Source organism: Kogia breviceps, chromosome 2, assembly GCF_026419965.1.
Source record: "Kogia breviceps isolate mKogBre1 chromosome 2, mKogBre1 haplotype 1, whole genome shotgun sequence".
NCBI lineage: Eukaryota > Metazoa > Chordata > Mammalia > Artiodactyla > Physeteridae > Kogia > Kogia breviceps.
Window position 1 is genome coordinate 194,448,201 of NC_081311.1, and position 15,291 is coordinate 194,463,491.

Below are 15,291 nucleotides of genomic sequence, written 5' to 3' on the forward strand. Positions count from 1 at the left end.
TTGTTGCTGTGCGTGGGCTTCCTCTAGTTGCGGCAAGCAGGGGCCACTCTTTGCGGTGCACGGGCTTCTCATTGCGGTGGCTTCTCTTGTTGCGGCGCACGGGCTTCAGGAGTTGCAGCACACAGTCTCAGTAGTTGTGGTGCATGGGCCCTAGAGCACGCAGGCTTTGGTAGTTGTGGCACGTGGGTTCAGTAGTTGTGGCTCGCGGGGTTTTGGGGGGAAGGCTTATAGTTGTGGCACACGAGCTTAGTTGCTCCGTGGCATGTGGGATCTTCCCGGACCCATGTCCCCTGCATTGGCAGGCAGGTTCTTAACCACTGCACCACCAGGGAAGCCCACATTCTTAATTTTTTAAATCTCCTCCCTCCCCTCCCCCACAGCACGATGTCATGTACCCCAAAAATGCTCATAAATGACTTCATAAAATGAATCGCACATCCGTTTTCACAGTTCTGTTTGTTTAGCCTGCTGTATTAGCATGGTGTTCCCTTGGTAAGGCGTTTTTATCGAAGCAGCCATCTGAGCACCCCTGAGCTATATCCTGGGATCGAGCAAGGCCTCGCACAGCTCCCGCCAGGAGAGGCACGCTGTCTGCTTCTGCGTGATGGGCCGTCCACAGAGTGTCTCCCCCTCTGCCTTCCCAGCTCACCCTGCTGCTGCCACACCAGCTGCCACCTATGGAAATGCTATAAAACTTGAAAAATCAAACAGCGTGCTCCTCCCTGGTCATCTTGGTGTCTGCAGCAAGCCCACAGAGCCAAGGCGCACGTGTAGGACATGTGACTGGGGGCTGCAGCTCACGGTAAAGAAACACAGTGCTAGGCTGTGTGTTTCATCCTCTTACATTGCAGCGGAAATCTTACCTGAGCAGCTCCCGGTGAGAGACAATAGCTTCAAAGGCTGACTCTGAAAATAATAGAAAAGTTCCCAGAATATTCGTCTTTAGTCCTTAGCGAGGCAGAATTGTTTTATTTCAAGCCTGTAGAGACAGCCTGGGACCCGAGGAGCCTTTGGAGGAACTCCCCTGTGTCCTCTGTGTCCTGATTTGCTAGTGAAGGTACCGGGCAATTAGAGGCTTATGTAAGGTCACTTGAAGGTAACAGCAGACTAAGTCCTGAGCACAGACTTTGCTGTGAATCCTTGAGATTAAAATAAGAATATTTTCAAGAAATACAAAACGAAACAAGACATTTATCATTTTTAAGACTGGCATATGCAAAGAGCTGAAAATTATTTTTAATCACCTTTTCTCGTGCGTTTTGATGTTACTAATCGTAGATTTGATTTAACTGTAAGGACTCGGGCTCTGAGGTTAATAAACAACATAACACGTCACTGTGCTGCATGTCTTTAAAAGAAGGATGGACCTCGTTTTTTGAGAGATGGCTTAGGTTGGTCTTTTTGAAAGGCTGGAGCTGAATTAACCTCACAGGCTTTAGAAGTCTGTGATTTTCTGTTTCCTGGGTCAGTCTGAACACCATCCTGAGAAGCTTCCTCCATTGCTCTCCTCCCTCTCCTCCACCTCCAGCTTCCTTCCCGCAGCCCTTAGGCCTCCCAGCCAGTCCACCACCTTTAAAGCTTCCTGCCGCCCCTCCCCACCGCCTCGCAACTGTCTGCAGTAAAGGGAACACCGTTCAAAGACTGACCAGGCGTGGACCCTCATCCTCCGTCACAAGAATGGGATTCTCGTCTCCTAACCACTTCCCGGCCTTCAGGCTTTTCTGCCATTTCGTAGGTTTGCAAGGCAGACACTTGAGGAAGTCTCCTTGTTTCCTTCCTGTTAGGCTTAGAAGCATAGACGGCTACCTCCAGGGCAAGATGGTGTAGGGGAGCAAATTTGCCACCCCAAAATGTCTCTTTGACATGCGGATTATTTTGAGCTGAAAACAATCAAGACCCAAAAGACTCAGGAAGAAACTTTCACTTTACCCTGTGTAAAGAACGTAGGTAGAGGCCCTGTTTCCCGAAGGGAAGGAGTTGTCACCGTAGATAACTATAGGATGAACTTGGTATGGTAGACAGGGAGGAACCTCACAAAATCTGTTTTGTTAAAATTCTCCTCTGTGTCCCATTGTCTCTGCCAGGCCCAGCAAACATTTGTTTACCAAACATTTGCTTTTCCATCTTCATGTGAATTTCCTTCCTCTGCTTCTAAATCCTAAACTACCCCCAACATCCTCTTCTGTCTTTAGTTGAAGATGGTATTTAAGGTGAGGTTTCAGCCATTTTAGTGGGTTGCTCAGCTTTCTTGAGTCTCCTCCATGTATACCATGTTATTAAACTTTTGTTTGATTTTCTCCTATTAATCTGTCTCATGACAGTGTAATTCTTGGACCAGCCAGAAGAACCTAGAAGGGTAGAGGAAAATTTCCTCCTCTCTGACCGTAGGAATGGGCCTGATTATAGTCTGAGGGACAACAGACTAGGCTGGTGGCAAGTCACCTGAAACAGTAGAAGAGAACACAGTTGACTCTATACAGATAAATCCTCCAGAAAATTCTAACACATAAATAAACTGCCTTATAACTACAACTGGCAAACACATGGTCCTCTGCCGCCCATGCCTCCTCCTCAGCTTCCCTTGGCATTGGTCACTAGTCGGCCTGTTACCTGAAAACTGGGTACGCCTGTTGGTGGGTGTCGGGCCAAAAGACGCAACCGGGCCAGAGAGCGAGAGAAGGAAGGATTTATTACTGGCAGCAAGTGAGGAGAACGCCGAGGATCCTTCCCAAAGCAGGGTCTCGCCGAGGAGCAAAAGTGGGGAAGTTTTAAGCTAAGGATGCATGCATACTCCTGAAGAGGCTTCAGCAAAGGAGGGTGGAGGGTTCAGCATAGAATTGGGGCAGAGGTTGACGGAGTCCAGGTTGTAGTTGATTGAAGTCACGAGGATCAGAAAAAGTCGACATCATCATTCGTAGGTTCCAGTTAATCTGATAGATGATCCCTGGGGGGGGGGGGGGGGCGGTGAATTTTGCAGAGCAGCTCAGAAATGTGCTTGAGGCTAATCTTCACCGCTGAAACAGGACTAGGAGTCTTTATAACTAACATATTATCTCCGATATGGTTAAGTTAGCTCCCTGGCCTGGTAACAGCGGTTTGTTTTTACCTTCTTTCATTCCCTTAAATTCAGCGACCGAGACCTATTCTTCTGCAAGGGCAAGCATTGTGACCAGGCTCAGATCACAAAATGGCTGAGGCCTTAGATGGTCTCTCTTATTTAAGAAAGTTACGTCTGGTTCTCTTACTCCGGGGACCCCCTATTCTATCTGCTTACACAGTCCCCCCCTTGAGATATCTCACTCTTCTTTCTTGAGGGGTAGAGCGCTGAGAGTGGGCGTTGTGGTCTCCCTAGTTAGAGGAGTGAAACTCTCCTGTTGCTGGAGCTAGAGAAGTTTGGGGGCCGCCGGAGTCGTGTCTGCACCTCTCGCTTGCAGAGCATTATTCTAGCAGGTGCAGGAGAGGCACAGCAGGAGAGACAGTTAACAGCAGTTCTGCAACATCATTAGCAGAGACTTGATCCAAGAGCCCCCTGAACCAAACCATTTTCCCTAAACTGGGAAGAGGATCATTCAGAGAAGAGATTTAATTTTTTTTCATATGCGTCACGAGGTGAGTCACATTAGAAAACTCATCGGGTATAAAAACCAGCATTCAGCGTGTCTTATAGCATTAAGTTCCTCCTTGAGCAGCTGTTAAAATATCAAGGGCCGTGCAGTTCTGTAGGACCGCTTTTTTTCATCATAGAAACTTCAGAGTGATATTTGTCATAAGTAGTTATACTCTGTGACAGTTTCACGAGAGAATTTCCTTTCGTTTTGTTGCACGTGAGCTGGTTAAGCTAGTTAAGAGTCCTTGATTAGGCTGCTGGGAATCTAAGAGTTTTCAGTTTTTAGAGGAATCAGCTAGAGAGCAAAGAAAAATGTCTCAATCCTACCCACAAAGGTATAATTTACCAAGTTGTTGTAGGTTATAATTAGCTTAAGGGGAAAGGTTTCCTTGTATCTGGAAGACACAGATTAAAAGCCAGCAATATTTCTTTGGGAAAGAGCCCCAGTATTCTCCTTACTTGCTGCAAGTAATAAATCCTTCCTTCCCCCCCGCTCTTTGGCTTGGTTGTGTCTTTTGGCCTGACACCCACCAAGAGGCGAACCCGGTTTTGGGGTAACAGGCCCAGTCCGGCCACAGTAGGAGAGGGCACGGCGAGGTCCGCATGAAGTGTGTTGCCGACAGTGCTTCCCTCTTGTTACCCACTCTTTGATCCGACCGCGGTCTCTCCCTGTTCTTCTTTAAGAAGCGACCCGTACTTCACTCTTTCACCACAGGCCTAGTGCAAGGAGCAGGCCCAGCAGAGGAGACCCCTGCTCGCCCCTCCCCGCCTCTGAACCTGCTCCCTGCATGACGGCACCAGCACCTTCCCATCGCAGGCCTGTTACCATCAGCCTCTCCGAGCTGCCTTCGAGCCCCGCCCCTTTCTGCCCGGTTTCTTTTCGAACACATTCCTCTTGGTACCTTTGCCTCTTTTCGCCACTGGGCCTCCCCACCCTGGGGTGGTTGCCTCGTGTCCACAGCTAAGAAGCAGCAGAAATCCGTGCGCCCCGGCCCTGGCCACCTCAACAGCCTGGTTTTGTTCCAGTCGGGAAAATGTTTCTTTCTTCCTATTACGTTTTTCATTGGTTTGTTTGTGTGTGTGTGTTTATTGAATTATAGTTGATTTACAATGTTGTGTTAGTTTCTGGTGTACAGCAAAGTGGTTCAGCTGTGTATATATATGTGTGTGTGTGTATATATATATATATATAGCTGAAAAACAATATATATATATTCTTTCTCATCATAGGTCTTTATAAGATATTGAAGATAGTTCCCTGTGCTATACAGTAGGACTTGTTATTTATCTGTTTTGTATATAGTCGTGTGTATCTGCTAATCCCAAACTCCTAATGTATCCCTCCCTCCTTTCCCCTTTGGTAACCACAAGTTTGTTTTCTACGTCTCTGAGTCTCTTTCTGTTTTGTAAATAAGTTCATTTTCCTCTTATGTTTTTTTGAACCAAATATTTTACGTACAGAAGCCCAGAGCTGATACAGAAGTGATTTTGCATCTAATTACTTAAAATTACAAACTAACCCGGTTAGCAGTTTTTCAAACCAAATATTTCTTAATGAGACACTGACATGTTTTTTAGAAGATAAATTTTTAAATACATTTGAATGGAAATTGACTGTTTTCAAAGGATATGGTTTTCTCACAACTTTGTATCTATAAAATATAGAAAGTTGATATTATTTTGTTTACTTCACTATCTATTTCGTAACCTTCGGCTGAGACATAATAAAAATAACACTGGATTTTGAGTCTGAGCTGATCCTGGCTGTCACTTACGAGTCTGCGTGACTTTTCACAAATCCCCAGCCTTTTCGCTCAGTGTAAAACGGGCTGAATAATGCGCTCCTCCCAGATGTGTTGGAGAGATTTTAAAGGGTCGTAGGTGTGAGGGCTCTGCCACTGAGCAGGGCCAGGTGCTTTGCGGTGTTGAGCCACTTCCTGTCCTACCTGGTACCGGAAAGTAGGTCTGGAGGTAGACAGTATTTGCGCGCTTCTAACCAGGTTTTTTTCCAGCCAGATGCCTTCCGTCGGTATTGGCAACGTATTTAATCTGACGTTCCGCATAAGAGCGTCCCAGAGGATATGCAGGAAACTTGCCGCCTGCAGAAAGGGAGTGCCCCAAATCGTGTGACTAAACGAAGGGAAGAGGAAGGACATGGTTCTTCTTGGAAGCGTTCTGTTTATGAAGCTCCTCGTGGCTCTTTTACTTTTTCCATGAAAAACTCTTTGTCCTTTTGTCTTCTGCCACTGGCCCTGGTTACGAACGGGGCGTTGATGTGAATCCAGTTTCCAAATTGGAAATTAATGAGGTGTTCCGTCCAGAGAGGCCTTCCTCCTGTACTGTAAGGCACGCTGCCCCCGGAAACCAACACCCCCCCGCCTGGCCCCGCTTGGGTCTCTGCTTTCCTGTTGCCCTTCTCCGGGTAAGGCTGCGATGGGCATCCTGCTGCCTCCCCACGGTGTGGTTTCTTGGCCTAAGAATTTTTTTAGTCCATGTGTCAGGTATGATGCCCAGAATCACTGGATTGTTTTGAAGCAGGATAGCTTCTGCTGCCCAACCGTCACTGGGCCAGGAAGTTCTTGTTGGCGCTTCAGAGCTTCCACTTCAGCCCTTTGTATGTTCAGAAAGAAGGTACAGGGCTTCCCTGGTGGCGCAGTGGTTGGGGGTCCGCCTGGCAGTGCAGGAGACACGGGTTCGAGTTCTGGTCCGAGAGGATCCCACATGCTGTGGAGCAGCTGGGCCCGTGCACCACAACTAGTGAGCCTGCGCTCTAGAGCCCGCAAGCCACAACTACTGAGCCCGCCTGCCACAACTACTGAAGCCTGTGCACCCTAGAGCCCGTGCTCTGCAGCGAGAGAGGCCACCACAATGAGAGGCCTGCGCACTGCAACGAAGAGTGGACCCCGCTCGCCTCGACCAGAGAAAGTCCACGTGCAGCAACAAAGACCCAACACTGCCAAAAATTAATTAATTAATTTTTTGAAAAAGTAGAAGAAGGTACAGATTTTCTGGAAGGCAGGCATTGAGGGAGGGGAGGCTCAAGTAAGGTGAAAGAGCTGTGGGAAGCTTCTCATCAGCGCGGAGTTTCAGATTTGCTGGTGTTCGTGGGTGCTGTCATTGACTGATAAGGAAACAAGCTGAAGGAGCAGAGGTGCCTGTTAGGAAAAAAAAGTAGCTCAAACTGGCTGAGATAGTGCAGCCATTTTGTATTGCTAGTAAGTTTTGATGAGGAGTGCGAGACTTCTGATTGTGTCAAGTTACAGTTAATATATTTTAAGAACTCCTCAGGATGACAAGTGGCCCCTGGTCAGCGCCCAGCCCTCTAAATGAGGGTTCAGAGGGAGCAACAGAGCTCTGTTTAGAGCCCGGATCCATGGACTTCAGGGTGGCAGGGTGTCTAGGAACCTCCTGGAACTTACTGCAAACTTTTGTTGGTAAATACTTCAGGGGAGAGGGCCCGGATCTTTCACTAGCTTTTTAAAGCAGTTCCTGACCCACCAGTTTGCATGAAAATGGATGCCCAGTCAGGGTGATGCGAGTCTCCCGGCCCTGTGTGCCGTGGTTACCCTGTGTGAGCGTGCAGGGCTTACCTGTGTCTTCTCGGAAAAGGGGACAAAGACCCCAAGAGGCCAGATAGCCTATGAGCCGGATGCCTGAGGGCTTGTGTGAAAAAGGGGTGGAATCGAACAGAAAGGAACACTTTCCCAAGCTAAAGATGTGGACACACCGAAGGAGGAGGATTGACTGACCGGGACTGGAATGAAATGGAGAAAAGGAGACAAGCTGAGTCTCCAGGGGGAAAACTTTGCGACCACAAGGATGAATAGGTCGTGGCCCTGTCATCCCAGCGGAGGTTGGAGCAGCTCCATTAGTGGGGGGTTTTCAGGAAGTGTGAATGGGATGGAAGGAGAAGCGTGGGCTGACCTTGAAAGGGGCTCTTCTGGAGACGTGCACGCACTGCTTCCCCACAGGACTGTCGGGCGGTCCCCAGAATTGCCTCTGCAATTCCTCTTGCATTCAGCACACACAGACACCTCCCGAGAGCCAGACTCAGGACCCGCTTGCCACGGCAGAAGAGTCATGCGCACAGTGTTGGATTTGCTTGTATCTTGAGATAGGAGTAGTTCTTGGAATAATCCAGAAAGTGTAGTTTGAGCGGGTTGTTTTAAAGAAAGAAAGTCTGATATTACAGATTCAAGACTCTTCATAATAAGGCTCTTTGCACCGAACTAAAGAAAAATGTGAGTGGTTGCTACCCTTCTCCTCCTGTGCTTCACGGCTGCCATTTCAAGAGCACTGGTTCTTCCTTCAGTGGAAGGAGAGGGTATCAGAGGGGTCTCTCTAGCCATCCAGGGTAGGAGCTGTGTCCCCGAGAGGTTGTGTGGTGTGGACAGCTGTGGCTGGGCCCTCCCGTTCCCCTCTGGAAACACCTGTGGACCCTTCAGATGGTCTTTTTCGGGAAGTCTTGTCTCTGAAGTTGTGGCCGCAGTGGTTTAGTTGATGAAAAGGGTGTTTGCAAGCCCAGGGAGAAAGTTTCTGTGGCCGATTGGAGTTCCCTCCCTTCTCCCAAGCCCCCCTGCCCCTCAGCACATCTGGCTTTTCCCCCGCTCACGGATCCCATTTCCCACAGCAGTTATCTCTGACCTTCTCCACTGTCTGCATGCCCTTGAACCCCACCCAGCCCCCTTCACTCTTTGTCCTACACTTTTCCAGAGATCGGGGCCATCTGCTGTGAGTGCTCTCGCCTTCCCTCTTCTTCCCCTCGAGATCTCCTCCCCCTCACCTCCCCTTTCCCTCCTGCCCTCTCCAGGCCGCTTTTCCCCTCTCCTGGATGGGTCGCCTGGGCACGACTTGGCACTACTCCCTTTGCTGTCTCGCATCCCCGGTCTTCCTTTTGTACTGGCTTCTTCCCCTGCCTGCAAACACGGCACAGTCCTCCGTCCTGCCGGCTCAGCACCACCCCCGTCCTACGTCCTCTGGAAGCGCTCACCCACACTCACTGCGTTGCCTCTGCTGCTGGACGTTCACCTATCTTTAAAAAACAAAACAAAAAACACGTATTTATTTATTTATTTATTTATTGGCTGTGTTGGGTTTCCATTTTTTTAACTTCCATTTCATATTACAGCATAAACTTTTCCCATGTTCTTACACAGTCTTTGTAACAACGTTAGTGATTGTACAACATGCCACTGAGTTGCTACCGCAGCTTACCCAGTCATTACCCTATTTTCAGAAGTTTAGAGTTGTTTCTCTTTTGCGGGAGGGGACTAGTCTTTGCTGGAGTCATCTTTTATTCATCTGTGGGCTTTCTCTAGTTGCGGCGAGCGGGGGCTGCTCTTCGTTGCGGTGCGCGGGCTTCTCATCGCGGTGGCTTCTCTTGCTGCGGAGCACGGGCTCTAGGCACACAGGCTTCAGTAGCTGTGGCTCGTGGGCTCTAGAGCGCAGGCTCAGTAGTCATGGCGCACGGGCTTAGTTGCTCCGCGGCATGCGAGATCTTCCGGGACCAGGGCTCGAACCCGTGTCCCCTGCATTGGCAGGCGGATTCCCAACCACCGTGCCACCGGGGAAGTCCCTCACCCATCCCTAACCCAGAGCTTCCCAAACTTTTTCCCATCATAACACACGCAGCAGATGTTGCTGTTTGAGTGGCACGTGGCGTGTGTGTGCCAGGCTGAGGGAAGGCAGGGCTCTGGTTGCCCTGAGGGCGAGAAGAGGCGCTGTGGCAGTATCCCTGCAATCCATTCCCAGCACATGCCTGAGATCTTTGCAATTTGACCCTGTCCCTCACCCCGCCCCATTCTTTTCCCCCTAAAATAGCCTTCCTAAAGACCGCCAGTAACCAAATGCTAAATGCAAAGACCTTTTCTTTGTTTTCATCTTCCTTGACATCCAGGTGGCATTTGACATACACTAGTGGTTGAGAGCTCAGACCCTGGGGCGGGCCTGCCTGCATTCAGTTCCTGGCTTTGCCGTTCTCCAGTGGTCTGACCTTGGGCAGCTTATTTAATGTGTCTCTGCCTTGCTTTACTCGTTTGCAAAGTGAGAATAATAAAATACCCACCTTCTAGCGTTGCTGTGTGAGTTAAATAGTTGCCACGTGGAAGTGTGTAAGCGGTGCCTCTCTCTCGTCAGAAGTGCCGTGAGTGTCTGCTGTAGCTTTTGAGTACCCCTTCTCTGAGGCCCTTTCTCCTGCTTTTTCTAATATTGGACGCTCCTGATCTTTCTCCTGCCTCTTTGAACTCCCTTGTTTTTTGTTTGTTTCCATTCTCCAGCTTCTCTTTTGGCTCCCCCAAATGGAGGAGGGCGTAGAGAATGCAGCCTCGACTCTCCTACTTACCCTCTTCCCTCCTTGGGCCCTCTGGTCGATGATGCCACCTCCCACCTTCAGCCCACTCATTGCCCCAGGCCCCGACTGCCTGCTGCAGATCGCCCTCTGGATCTCCTCCGTGCATCCCAGACCCAGGAGTCCCCAAAATATTTGAATGTTTTATTTTTGTTTTAAAAGTAATAAATGTTCATTATAGAGAATACAGACACATTGAAAGGATTAAACATCTTTAATGCCACCACTCAGCAAGCACCACTGCTGAAAGGCTCTCAAGCTGGGCTGCGTTTCCCCCAGGGAACATTTAGCAATGTCTGGAGACATTTTCGGTTTTCATCTCGGGGTTTGGGGGAGGTGCTACTGGCCTTTAGTGGGTAGAGTCCAAGGATGCCACGGAGTGTTTTACGGAGCACAAGAGAGAATTAGCCCAGTAGGGCCAGGGCTGAGAAACCCTGTTCTGGACCTTTGTCTCTACATACATGCTCCCAATAGAGCAAACTGGAATTGGTTTTCTCTCTACCTCCGCCCCGCTGTGCACCTGTGTTCTCTGTTTCTGTCCGTGGCCGCACCTTCTCCCTCAGCCCCCATCAGGTCCAGTAAGATTCCCCACCTGTCACATCTCCGGCGTCCATCCCTTCTTCTCTCTTCCAGTTTGGCATTGGTGGCCACTCTCCCAACTCATGAGAAAGCCTCCAGCAGGCCCTTCGCCTCAAGCCTCCCGCCCGGCCCCGCCCGTGCCTCCCGTGCGCTTAGAGGCCGCTCTCGACTTGCACCGCGTGCACGGTCCGCGCCCTGAGCTCCCTCAGGGCAGTAGCTCCCCGTCGGACTGCTCTTTGCACCCCGCCAGAACCACGTGGCACTCGGAGCACAAAGCTGGCGCTCGTGAAACTGTAGAATCTGTTCGAATGAATGGCTGCGTGAAAGAAAAAGCACACAATCTCCCTCACAATCTGTCCATCTTTGCAGATCCTCAGTGAATGGTTTGGCCAGACTATCATCCGCTCCTGCACCAAACTGAGCTATGAACACGCCCAGAGCATGATTGAAGGCCCAACCAGGAAGATCCCCGAGAAGGAGCTGCCCCCCGTCTCCCCGGAGCACACCAGTGAGGAAGTGCACCGGGCGGTTTTGAACCTGCACGGTATCGCAAAGGAATTACGTCAACAGCGGTTCGCGGGCGGCGCACTTCGTTTGGATCAGGTCAGTCGCTTCTTGTTTTTCAACAACCAGCAGGTTTGGCTTCGGCCAGAACCCAGTGTGTGTCAGGTTTCGCGTGGCAGTCCTGGGCTCCCCCCTCCTCCTCTCCTCAATCACTGCGCTGAAATAGTGTCCTCTGAGTCAGGCAGGAGCCACCCCCCACCTGCCCTCCCAACTCCACGGGCACTCAGGGCCTAATGACACGAGCCAAGGTGAAAGGGTGGTGTCCGTCTGGGTGGCTCCGGGACCAAAACTCCCGTCTGGTCTTCCTGGTGAGGCTGGATCCAGTACTTACTTGATCCTCACCCCGTTTCCATCTCACATCCCTCTTACGGGAGTCGGGAACAGGAAACATGGAAGTGTAGAAAGCAGTTGACCCATATCTGACCGTTAGGCTTTAAAACGAAAGTGTCTCTTCTTATCCCTTGTCTTCCAAAAAGATTTATATATTTACAAATATCTGGACTAATATCTGAGAAAGCAGAGAACTGAGGAGACTGTAGAACGTTGGCCGTCGGAGAAAGCGACGGCCCGGAATAGTATCGAAATAGTATCTTGAGTATCACAGGCGCGCTGACAGCCCTCTGGGACTCAGACAGCTGCCACCCAGACCCGCTCGGCGTCCACGTCTGAGAGCTGCTAACTCTTCAGATCCAGCAGTTCCTTCCTCGTTACTTGCCAGTATGTTACAGAGGGGAGCCTTTGTTCCATATTGTGCAGCATTTATGTTTCTTCCCCAAACCCCAGTGGACTCGCTCTCCTCGCCTGGTCTCCGTACCCTGCGGGAAGTCTCTGGGAGCTTTTGGAAAATGAGTTGGGCCACGGGATTGGTAAAGCGCAGCCTCGCAGAGACTCTTTCTCTGCGCCTTTCGGCTGGGAGAGACCTCAAAAGCCTTGTTGTCAAACGTTCTAATTGAAGATTTCATCGCATCCTACTTTTTGTGATAAACTTACACAAATGCTTCTCAGAAGCCATGGCAAACAGGCGCTGCCCTGGGCCTACGAATAAGTTAGCGGCTCTTGGGACAAATGGCTCATCCGTTCTGCCTGTGCCTGGGAGAGTCAGGCATCTTCTGGAACCCCCATGCCCCTCCTTCCCTTGCCTGGGCTCAGGTAGCCTGAGCAGACCTGCCTGCTCGAGAATGCCACTTGGGAGGCAGTAGGCAGAGTGGCTGCTGAAGGAGGCGGCAGAGCCAGTGGAGGAGGCGTCACGGGCGTGGACGAGGATGGAGGAGCTCCTCTCCTTCCTTTAGTGAGATCGTTCTTTGGGGGTGTGAACCTCATTCTCACTTACCAGCGGCTGCCTGGCTGTAAATCCGAGGATGCTTCTCAGTGTTTGCTTCCTGGACTTCTGTCCTGCATTTGGCCTTTGAAGCTCACCTCCTGGTTCTCTGCTTCTCTTCATACATCTCTCTTCACGTCCTTTGCAGGAGCCTCTTCCTCCGCTCAGCCCTTTACAGTTGGCATTCCCTGGAGACTACCCCACCCTCTTTTTCTCTGTCCACACTCCCTCCCCGAATGAATTCCTGTGTTCTTATGATTTTTTTTTTTTTTTTTTTTCGGTACGCGGTCCTCTCACTGTTGTGGCCTCTCCCGTTGCGGAGCACAGGCTCCGGACGCGCAGGCTCAGCGGCCACGGCTCACGGGCCCAGCCGCTCCGCGGCACGTGGGATCCTCCCGGACCGGGGCACGAACCCGCGTCCCCTGCATCGGCAGGCGGACTCTCAACCGCTGCGCCCCCAGGGAAGCCCTGTTCTTATGATTTTAATTACCAGTTAGATGCTGAGGACACTAAAATTAGTTTCTCCAGCCCTGCCCTTCTCCCCAGGCCCTACACAAGCCTCTCCGCCAGCATCCCTGGACCCCTCACCTGGCCGCCCCACCTGCCCGACACAGTGACCAGTGCCCACGGGGTGCTGCCCGCGCTGGCTGTGCTCCCTCCCACCGGAGGAGCTGTGCGTCAAGGGTCGGCCCTCTTGATTCCCATCCTGGCTACGCCAGTGGTCCATGTTGTTACAATTATGCAGTTTAACTGAATATTAGGTAAACTGTAAGAACATTTTTAAAAGCTGGTGTTTCTGTGAAAACTAAGTTAAATTGTTTGGAAACCCTTGATGAAGAAGAATCTCCCAAAGTTCTGCTGTTTGGCTGTAGAAGAGTGGGGGAAGAGATCCTAAAATTCAGGAGGAATTCTGTACCGCGATTGCTTTGCAGATGTCTAAGCTCTCACTCTCTTTTAGTGAAACAAAAACTATAAATTATACATGATAAATTATGAGTAGTTGATCAGAAAAAAGTATGTAGAAATCCAATTAGCATACCTTTTCAAAAAGCTTTACATTTTTTCTAAAAGTGAATGAATGTAGACTTAGATAAATTAAGTAAAACAAATGTTTAGTTATGTATGTATCTCTTCTGTATGAGTCCCCTCTTTAGCTTCTGGAAAAACTAACCCACCACTGCTTCAGGCACATCAGATGAGAGGGTTCTGTTATACCATTTTAGAAACCTTTCCCCATCAGATTGTTATAAAATTGGATTGAATTAAATATGTTAAACAGGCTAAACACTGTAAAAGACCATCAGCAATCTCAGCTCGCAGTACGAGGGGTGTGGTAGTCAGGGTAGAAGAATGATCACAGTCTCAGATTGATCCTGATCTGTTGGCATGTCTTAGAGTCAGAATTTTATTGCTGAAAATAACTCTTCAATTAATTTTTATTGGAGTGTAGTTGATTTACAGTGTTTTCTTTCTGCTGTACAGCAAAGTGAATCAGTTATACATCTGCATATATCCACTCTTAGATTCTTTTCCCATAGGGGCCATTACAGAGTATTGAGTAGAGTTCCCTGTGCTCTACAGTAGGTCCTTATTAGTTATCTGTTTTATAATATAGAGTAGTGTGTATATGTCAATCCCAATGAAAATAACTTTAGATACCTGTATTTCATCAGCCCTCTCAATGTATAGATTAGAAGCTGAAGTCCCCAAAGGTTAGATGAGTTGCTTACATGCAAGAAATCCAGATAGCCCACTCTTTGTTCGCTTTTCCTCCATTTACACCATGCTGACTTGAGAGAGAAGAGTTTTCCTTCAAAGGGAGAAAAAAGAACCCTGCAAGTCCTAATTAGGTTCCAGTTAATTAAGGTTTGAAAATAATGGAATTGCGTCCTTGGAGCTGATTCCTTGTTTCCCCAGAAAACAAATGTGTGGACCAGAGCTTTAGAAGGAGCAGCACATCAATCTCCTGCAGCGAGGAGACCCTTTATAAGTCAGCTAAATGGCCCCATTCAGCAGTCGCTGCGTTTGTCCTCCTGCGCCTACTGCGCGCGTGCGCCCTCACGAAAATCCACCTCTCCTCCGCGCTTCGGGCGGAGCCTGCTGTTTGGAGTTGCTCTCTGATGCTGCGTTTGCCCCAGTTCACTGTGTCTGCATTTTTGGTGGCAGTCCTAAAAAAAAACTATGTCCTCCTACACCAGCCTCAATTAGAGAGGGTCTGTGAGAGGCCTCCGTGAGAGGGGACAGCATCTGTCGCGCTGCGCGCCCTTGAACGCAGGGTAAACCTGCTAAGCCAGCAGCTTCGCCTCTCCAAGAAATCAGTTTACTGTGATGATCTCCAGAATGGGTGAGGTGGAGGACACCAGCGTGGGGCCTGTTTGCCAGGTCGAGGACAGACTGGGTTGGAGGTCACAGTAACTGCAGAAACGCAGAGCAGCTTGATCACTGGGTGATTGCAGGCAACAGCTCAGGCCAGAGCTGCCTGGCCCGTGTCTCAGATAGAGCCCCCTCAGGCCGCAGGGCCACCTGAGCTGGCTCCAGTCCCCTGGGACCCCCTGCCCGCGGTCCTGTGTGCGTACCCAGTGTATGCTCAAACATTAGCAAGTTCTGTAGGTACTGTGGTGTGAAACAGACTGCGAAGCGCTGCCTTCGAGGTTGGTTTGACTGCTCCAAGCATCTTTTTTTACCTAGAGGGCGAACCTAGTTCTAAGAGGTCCTAGCTCAGTGACATGATGCTGCTTTGTTTCGCTGCCCCGAAAGTCAGTGCAGGTGCCGAGTGCATTCTATGTGCTTTTTGGTTGGATGAGTTGAATAATATCCCTTGTTTTCTGCTGCCATGTTAAATCTAGAATTGAACGCAGATGCTTGTGTTATTTTTTT

At 49.7% G+C, this 15,291-nt stretch overlaps 1 protein-coding gene across 4 annotated transcripts in view; it reads left to right on the forward strand.

The window, feature by feature from the left end:
* DIS3L2 (DIS3 like 3'-5' exoribonuclease 2) overlaps window positions 1-15,291 on the forward strand; it is a 361,464-nt gene that overhangs the window by 277,308 nt on the left and 68,865 nt on the right. For 3 of the 4 annotated variants that reach the window (XM_067027175.1, XM_059053623.2, XM_067027177.1), the window contains exon 13: window positions 10,902-11,135. The exons of the other annotated variant lie outside the window; for it this stretch is intronic. In XM_067027175.1, coding sequence (XP_066883276.1) covers window positions 10,902-11,135 — 234 coding nt within the window. The remainder of the gene's footprint in view (window positions 1-10,901; window positions 11,136-15,291) is intronic. 4 annotated transcript variants of the gene reach the window in all.